The following is a 9383-nucleotide window of genomic DNA, read 5'->3' on the forward strand; positions in this document are numbered from 1 at the left end:
GGAAAATGCTTCAAATGCTTTTCAACAATTTATGAATCCGTCATGGACACAAACATAACACACGTGTTTTCAACAAGATTATTGATCTTTTCTTTATCATCTCAGACAACCTTACTATCCAATGACCCAGAAGATGATTAAGATTATAGATTATTAGTGTAGAGATTCAGTGGTTTATCATTACTAAAATCCAGACAAATAAGACATTTTGGGGTGGTGTAGACTAGTTGTTTACCTTTTTCTTGTTTCAACTCTTCAGGCAAACAACAATGCTGCCGTGTGTCTACTCTATTTGGGAAGGCTGAAGGAGTCCCTGGGTCAGCTGGAGAGCCTGGTGCACAAGGACCCAGCGCTCTACTTGCACGAGAGCGTGCTGTTCAACCTCACCACTATGTACGAGCTGGAGTCGTCCCGCAGCACGCAGAAGAAACAGGCTCTGCTCGAGGCCGTGGGCTGCCGAGAGGGAGACAGCTTCAACATTCAGTGTCTCAAGCTAGTTTGAGACACCCACAATCCAACAAGTAGGACATTACCTGATGAATACAAGTCAGGCATGAATGAACATGTTGTGGCTGTAGTGAAAAATGCTGTTTATCTTTTGCATTTGAAGCTTTTAGAAGATGTATGTTATTCCTACAATGTACCTGCAGGACCAAAGGTAACTTGTTAACTCAATGATATTTGACAGAAAAAGGGTAAAGCACCTCACCAATTCTTCAAGAATCAAGATAAATGCTTTTTAAATGCAATAAATGATTGTTTTCAAAGAGTGTACGCTAATTACAACTGTACTGTGTATTTCTGCACATGAAAAAAGGAAATCTTGTTAATAAATGTATGAACCTGTTCCATTTGCTATGACATTTATACCACGGTAGGTATTATTAGCTGCTTTACTCACACACAGGAGTGACAAACGAACATGGAGTAAAGGCTAGGGTATACTTAATTTTGTCCATATGTCTGGCGTATAGTTGAGTGCTATATATTATTGAAAAAAGGCCCCAAATATTTAAATATATTATTATAAAAAAAATGTATTTAAATACTCGTCTATGTACACATGCATCAGAGAGACGCTTTGAGCGTCTCACTTTGGTTGCGTTGTGTTATAAACATAGTGTTTGCTGTGTCAAGTTAAATTTAGTTAGAAACTTAGAAAAACACATCTTGAGACCCCCGTTTGTAGCGTTGTGCTTCATTCAGCTGTGTTTGAATGCAAGAACATGTCCTTATCTTATGCTGTCTGCTGTCGTTGACTGTACTGCTGAAGTTGCACTGACTGCCCCCTGCTAACTGAGACTCGCAAAAACGTGAAGTTGGTACTTCAAGCGTAAATTGCTCAGATGGTTGAAAAATATTGCGGTCCGGGGGCATAATTAATTGTGTGTTAATTTTGTCTAAAAACATTTAGACAATGAAGAACTTGTTGGGCACAATGCAAAGTTTAGTTTAGTTTAGCAATGTTGTAAATAGTCGCAGGAGCCTTTTAAAAACTTTTAAAGACTGAGTTTCCAGTGACCTGTTTATGTGTTTATTTACAACCTCCACGTGCAGCAATTTTCTGTATCAAAAGTGTTTTTTTCTTTGCAATTCTTCCCATAATATCTGCACCCCCGAGTCTTCTCTTTACTGTTGTACATGAAACTGGTGTTGAGCGGGTAGAATTCAATGAAGCTGTCAGCTGAGAACATGTGAGGCGTCTATTTCTCAAACTATAGACTCTGATGTACTTATCCTCTTGTTTAGATGTACATCTGGTCTTCCACATCTCTTTCTGTCCTTGTTAGAGCCAGTTGTTCTTTGTCTTTGAAGACTGTAGTGTACAACTTTGTATGAAATCTTCAGTTTTTTGGCTGTTTCAAGCATTGTTTAACCTTCATTCCTCAAAACAATGACTGACGGGCGAGTTTCTAGAGAAAGCAGTTTCTTTTTTGCCATTTTTGACCTAATATTGACCTTAAGAGATGTCAGTCTATTGCATACTGTGGCAACTCAAAAACAAACACAAAGACAATATTAAGCTTCATTTAACAAACCAAATTGCTTTCATCTGTGTTTGATATAATGGAAAGTGATTTTCTAGTAGCAAATTAGCAATTTAGCATGATTACTCAAGGATAAGTTGTTTGAGTGATGCTGCTGTCTAGATTTGATCAAAAATGACTTTTTTCCAAAGAGTGATGTGTTAGTAATGTCCTGACTATACTTAATGATCAGTTGAAGGTAATATTGGTGAATTAAAGTACCAACTTCCTTCGAAACAGTAAAATCTGTACATTATTCCAAACATTTAGCCACCAGTATAAACAGAATATATATATATATATATATATATATATATATATATATATATATATATATATATATACATATATATATACATATATATATACATATACATATATACATATATATATACATATATACATACAGTTTAAGTAATTTTTCCAACAATTGTTTACAGACAGATTGTTTCACTTTTAATTGACTATCACAATTCCAGTGGATCAGAAGTTTACATACACAAAGTTAACTCTGCCATTATGCAGCTTGGAAAATTCCTAGAAATTATGTCAAGCCTTTAGACAATTAGCTTCTGATAGGAGGTGTACTAAATTGGAGGTGTACCTGTGGATGTATTTTAAAGCCTACCTTCAAACTCAGTGCCTCTTTGCTTGACATCATGAGAAACTCAAGAGAAATCAGCCAAGAGCTCAGAAAGAAAATGTGTGGACCTCCACAAGTTTGGTCTGTCCTTGAGAGCAATTTCCAAATGGCTGAAGGCACCATGTTCATCTGTACAAACAATAGTTCGCAAGTATAAACACCATGGGAACACGCAGCCATCACACCGCTCAGGAAGGAGACTCATTCTGTCTCTTAGAGATGAACGTAGTTTGGTGCGAAAAGTGCAAATCAATCCCAGAACAACAGCAAAGGACCTTGTGAAGATGCTGGAGGAAACAGGTAGACAAGTATCTATATCCACAGTAATATTAGTCCTATATTGACACAGGCCACTGCTCCAATACCACCATAAAAACCAGACTACAGTTTGCAAGTGCACATGGGAACAAAGATCTTACTTTTTGGATAAATTTCCTCTGGCCTGATGAAACAAAATTTGAACTGTTTGCCCATAATAACCTTTGTTATGTTTGGAGGGAAAAGGGTGAGGCTTGCAAGCTGAAGAACATAATCCCATACCTACAAATCTGTGGCAAAATGGCTTAAGAACAACAAAGTCAAGGTATTGGAGTGGCCATCACAAAGCCCTGACCGCAATCTGATTTGTGGGCAGAACTGAAAAAGCGTGTGAGACTCAGTTACACCAGTTCTGTCTAGAAGAATGGGCCAAACTTACAGCAACTTGATGTGAGAAGCTTGTGGAAGTTAAACAATTTAAAGGCAATGCTACCAAATACTAACAAACTGTATGTAAACTTCTGACCCACTGGGTATTGTGATGAAAGAAATAAAAGCTGAAATAAATAATTCTCTCTTCTATTATCCAGACATTTAACGTTCTTTTTTTTTAACCTCCCCTTTTTCTCCCTAATTTGGAATGACCAATTCCCAATGTGCTCTAAGTGGGTGTAAGGTGGCGTAGCGACTCGCCTCAATCTGGGTGTCGGAGGATGAATCTCAGTTGCCTCCGCATCTGAGACCGTCAATCCATGCATATTATCACGTTGCTTGTTGAGCGCATTACCGCGGAGACTTAGGGCACATGGAGGCTTCATGCTGTTCTCTGCGGCAACCATGTACAACTCACGACGGGCCCCACCGAATAATACCACGCACGAACCACATTTTAGCGACCACGTGGAGGTTACCACATGTGACTCTACCCTCCCTAGCAACCGGGCAAATTTGGTTGCTTAGGAGGCATGGCTGGAATTACCCCACACACCCTGGATTGGAACTCATGACTCCAGGGGTGGTAGTTGGCGTCTTTACTTGCTGAGATACCCATATATATATTTAAACTAATCTTGGCAATCAATATATAATTTGAACGCCCCTGGACTCTAGATTAAATACCTTTAAGTAGCCATTATCACATGTTTAATAATTAAACCACTGTTATTCCAGCAAACCCATAATAATTTCATGTAGTTAAAGGATTAGTTCACCCAAAAATGAAAATTCTCATATGATTTACTCACCCTCATGCCATCCCAGATGTGTATGACTTTCTTTCATTAGCAGAACACAAATGAAGTTTTTAGAATTCTCAGCTCTATAGGTTCATACAATGCAAGTGAATGGGGTCTAAAAACACCAAAAAGCACTTAAAAGTAATCCATAAGACTCCAGTGGTTTAATATATGTCTTCTGTTTAAAACACTGTTTAAAGCAGCACAGTGGCACTTATGAATGTACCAGAGACAGATGTTATAAACGTGCATTTACTAAAGCCAAGCACACACTACAAAACTGATCGCAGACTGGATGTATTAACCACACACCATTCGCCTCCAATCCCTAAATTAATTCTCAAACTCACACACACAGCAACGGGAGAGTTTATTTGTGATTACATGTCAACAAACAACATGAAAGACAGGCTTGTGCCTGTTTTTGCACTAATTTGCACAGAATCAGATCAAATTGTGAGGTGCCTAAAGATTCCCACCCCTAGTTCTCACGCAAAATGGATTGTATTGCTTCAGAAGACGTGGATTTAACCACTGGAGTCGTATGGATTACTTTTATGCTGACTTTATATGCTTTTTGGAGCTTCAAAGTTCTGGCCACCATTCACTTGAATTGTATGAACCTACAGAGCTGAAATATTCTTCTAAAAATCTTTGTTTGACTTTAGCTGAAGAAAGAAAGTCACACCTCTGGGATGGCATGAGGATGAATAAACAATGAGAGAATTTAGATTTTTGGGTGAACTATCACTTTAATGGTCTTTATGACATTTAGGTGACATTGAAAATCAGGGGAAGAGGACAGTCCACTGTATTATACTGTAAAAATGAATACAAACCAGTTTGGAATCGTTTCCTGAGACTGTTTAATCGATATTAGTGAATTAATGCAACAAAATTTGATCGGATCCGAATGTATTACACTGCCATTTCTCACAAGGCTACTCAAGTATTCTATATAAGAAAATTGTGGCGGTTCAAAAATTACTTTATCTAGCAGACACATTACTGGAAATTGTAAATCACACACTATTACTTGTGATTTGCAAACCTCAAGAGTGTTAATTATAGGCATTACAGAGGTCAGTTCAGGTCAAGATCACTGATGAAGAGAACATCAGCAATCCTGTCAGTTAGTGTTGAATACACACTGAAGCGATTCAGTGGTTTATTTACACTGAAACCAATCCCATCTGCTATTTATGAACACTTAAGGGAGTTCACATACTCCTTGCGGATGTCGAAGTCATCAGCTGGACGGTTGTACGCTTTCCATACGGGTTCACCGATGAACAGACGCATGGCTTTAGCGTAGTTCTAAAGACAATGCAAAGACAAAAACAGTGTTTCAGCTCATTATCAACAGATGAAGGAAAAACACCTCTCTTTTAAGAGTATTATTAAAGGAATAGCCCACCCAAACTTCTGCTGAACACAAAGATTTTTAGACAAATATTTCAGCTCTGTAGGTCCACACAATGCAAGTCAACCAGGTCCAAAACTTTGAAGCTGAAAAAAGCACATAAAGACAGCATAAAAGTATCCATAAGACTCCAGTGGTTAAATCCATGTCTTCAGAAGCTATATGATCGGTTTGGGTGAGAAACAGATTCATATTTAAGTTTTTTTTTTTTACTATCAATCTCCACTTTCACATTCTTCTTATTTTGTTACTGGCAATTCGCATTCTTCGTACATATCGCCACCTACTGGGCAGGGAGGAGAATTTATTGTAAAGAGGGACTTAAATATTGGTCTGTTTCTCACACGCCTATCATATTGCATTTGAAGGTATGGATTTAACCACCGGAGTTGTATAAATTACGTTTCTGCTGCCTTTATGTGCTTTTTTTGAGCTTCAAAGTTTTGGACCCTTTTGACTTGCATTGTATGGACCTACAGAGTTGAGATATTTGCCTAAAAATCTTAGTTTGTGTTCAGCAGAAGAAAGTAAGTCACACATCTGGGATTGCATGAGGGTGAGCAAATGATGAGATACTTTTCATTTGTGGATGACCTATTCCTTTAACCTGTTATCTGACATGCTATAGATTAACACTTGCTTCAGTAGTGAACTATGGTGTGCCAATATGCGGTATGGAGACCTACAGTTTCGTCAACTGTGAATCTGTGGTAAATTCCTGCTGGAAGTGTGATGAGGTCGCCTTTGGACATAGCTATCCGTATCCAGCGGTCATCTTTATCCCTCACATCAAAGTAAGCCGTTCCGTCCAGGATGTAGCGGATCTCATCGTCAAGATGTAGATGTTCCTCAAAAAACATTCTCACCTGGAAGGGAGTAATTATAGATACATACATAAATACTTGAAGTGAATTTAATTTTAACATTTACATTTATGCATTACATGTTAATATTTAAAATAAATAAACTTGTAATTTACTTTGCTCTCATAATCTGGAAGTTTATCCGGGTGAATAGTTATAATATCCATATAGGAATAACCCCTTTCCTCACGGATCTTCTGCAGTTCTGGGTCATTTTCATAAATATCAGCATTTAACTGGGGGGGAAAGAACCTTTGCATACATTTACTGTTATAATCACTTAATAAATTATTATTTATACATCACACACTACATAAAGTACTACATTACTTCTGTTTAGTAATACTTGTTTTATATATTTTAGACAATGTTCAGTGATCATGTCACGTGATTTGTGTGGAATGTGAATCTCTGTGCGATTTCTGATCGAACCTTCCAGTAATAAATCCCAATCTGCTCCAGCTGTTTGAGAGACACGGGTTGATTCGGGATTAATCTGTGAGAGAGTCTTTGATCCTCATTTGATTCATTAATGTACCATGCTTCAATCCCGCACATCTTTAATGTTCATCTGATTTCACACGCGTGAAGACAGAAACTTCAAGAGAATATGCTAGTTTCAAAATATTAGTCATGTATAAAACGCAAACAAAAATATTGCGAATAATTGTGACAAATTATTAAAAACATAAATGAAACCTCAAATTGTGACTTGTGACTGTTTTTATAGATTGTGTAAAAACAGACATATCACAAATTGTCATTAAAAGCAACAATGCATTTTGACAAATTGTCATTAAAAATAACAATGCATTTTTAAATGGTGGTAAATGTTCAAGTGCTTTGTTGTCAGAATAAACGCTCAATCATATATATATATATATATATATATATATATATATATATATATATATATATATATATATATATATATATATATGGACTTTTATTTTGACACCATACAAATGGTGGACGATAATGTAATTTTGGTCAAATATAAGCTAGAAAAATTAATAAAATCTGTCATACACTACAGAAACCATACTCTCATCCAACATGTTGAAAGTTTACGACTACTCCCATATTGGAAACTTGGGTATCAAAATTATATCAGAGTATCCTAGTAGTAATTACAACTTGAGGGGTAGTTCATGTGCAACATCTGAGTGGGAAACTCCGATAGCACGTGACGGCAGCATTAATCTTGCTTCTTTTTTGTTTGCTACTTTTGTGTTCATCTCTAGGTATTTGTGTTAACCATGTGTAATGTTCCATGTTTTGTAAAGTGAATGTTCAATAAAAAATTATTGAGTAGAAATTGAATGCTTGTATTGTGGATTCTGAAACATTTCTAGCGGCAAGATGTTCACACAAATCGACAAATAGTTGGAATCCACCCACTGTCTATTTAAGCCAATCAGTTAACGGCCGCATTACGCTGACCAATCCTGGCACGTTGTAGCTTCAAGCGTTTTCTTTTAGAGTCAGGGCGGGATTAAGCTCTCTTTTCAACATGGTCTCTAGATAAATTAAGAACTTCAAAACTTTAATAGAAGCAGAAGCAATCAGTGGAATACATAACACAGCGACTTAAGGTTTACATAATTTCTAAACTTGTTAAATGTTATATTTATAACTATGTGTGTTGTTTGGGGTTCCAGGCATCAGTTATCTGAGTCTGCTATTTGAATCTTAACTAAGTTTCTAGACTGAAACCTCTGGCTACATGATCGGAAATATATGCTTGTGTCGTCAACATTTTCTTAATGTTACATGCTAGATTTAAACACTGCAGAAAAACCGCAGCACAGCTAGTGCCTTTATAAATGATTCATATACTTAAATCACATTCGATTATGAGCTGAGAAGCACATGACATAAATGAAAACCCAGTATTAAGAGTTTGTGCAATATCTGCTAGACTAGGTCAATGTATTCTCTTAATGGAATAATATTTAATGTTCAGCCAATGATATTTGATTAATTGATGTTGTCTTTTTCAGATGTTTCTTCTGTGTAATGCACATCACTCACCTGCTCACAAGCTCAGGGGTTACAGATCCAAAATATAGAATCAGTTTAAAATGTGTAATGAGATGTTCTGCTATGTCAGACATCTTTTTTTATTTTTTTATATTGTTACGTCTTTAAATGGAAGTCGAATAAAAACGACTAAATTATGAACACTCTTCTTTTGGCTACTTACATAAGCTCTCTCCTCAATAAAAAAAAAAATCTATCAATGAATCGCCCTCGTGTTGTTCAAACCCACATGATTTAGTGATTTAATGGAATACGAGGATACATTGAAACGTTGATGCTGCTGCTTTTTCCCATCCAATGAAAGTGAGGTCAGTCACTAACATTATTCCTGACATCACCTATTCTGTTCCATGGAAGAAAGTCACAGGTTTGGAACAACAGGAAGAAGTGTAAATGGCAATTTGACATTTAGATGGCATATTTATTCAGTATATTGTTTTATTCACATTTATCAAGTCATTTTAGGTAAATAATTTTTAGAGAGCATAACTATTTTGAAAACAGAAAATACACAAAGCAAATAGGTAGGCTAAAGAGATTTATTATGGTTACAAAGATTATAAATTGCCATGCTGAAATGTTTCAGAATCCACAAATGTGTGTTGCGATCCACTAATGCACAGAAAGCAATCCACAAATAAATGTGCACGATTCACAATAAAACATTTTTTTTATTTTTTTAATCTAATTTATTTATTTGTGAATTAACTTTTTATTTTTGTGAAATGAATACACGAAACATACACTGGCGGCCAAATGTTTGGAATAATGTACAGATTTTGCTGTTTCGGAAGGAAATCGGTATTTTAATTCACTAAAGTGGCATTCAACTGATCACAAAGTATAGTCAGCACATTACTAATGTAAAAACAGCACCATCACTATTTGAAA

At 36.3% G+C, this 9383-nt stretch overlaps 1 protein-coding gene across 1 annotated transcript; it reads right to left on the bottom strand.

The window, feature by feature from the left end:
- Positions 1–339: 339 nt before the first annotated feature.
- On the bottom strand, positions 340–7035 carry adi1 (acireductone dioxygenase 1). The gene is made up of 5 exons (XM_052145081.1): positions 6882–7035; positions 6566–6685; positions 6273–6452; positions 5388–5480; positions 340–453 (listed from the first exon to the last, which is right to left on the bottom strand). Exons 1-5 carry the CDS (start codon positions 7005–7007, stop codon positions 355–357), a joined length of 618 nt encoding a protein of 205 aa, XP_052001041.1. The 5' UTR covers positions 7008–7035; the 3' UTR covers positions 340–354.
- Positions 7036–9383: the final 2348 nt, after the last annotated feature.

This window comes from Xyrauchen texanus, chromosome 16 (assembly GCF_025860055.1).
Source record: "Xyrauchen texanus isolate HMW12.3.18 chromosome 16, RBS_HiC_50CHRs, whole genome shotgun sequence".
NCBI classification, from domain to species: Eukaryota; Metazoa; Chordata; class Actinopteri; order Cypriniformes; family Catostomidae; genus Xyrauchen; species Xyrauchen texanus.

Excerpts from the sequence above, each read along its gene's own strand:
- adi1 (XM_052145081.1), bottom strand. The coding sequence starts at position 7,007 with ATGTGCGGGATTGAAGCATGGTACATTAATGAATCAAATGAGGATCAA. Across the intron at positions 6,686-6,881 it reads TTGGGATTTATTACTGGAAG|TTAAATGCTGATATTTATGA; the intron begins GTTCGATCAGAA and ends TTTCCCCCCCAG. Across the intron at positions 5,481-6,272 it reads GATTCACAGTTGACGAAACT|AACTACGCTAAAGCCATGCG; the intron begins GTAGGTCTCCAT and ends CATTGTCTTTAG.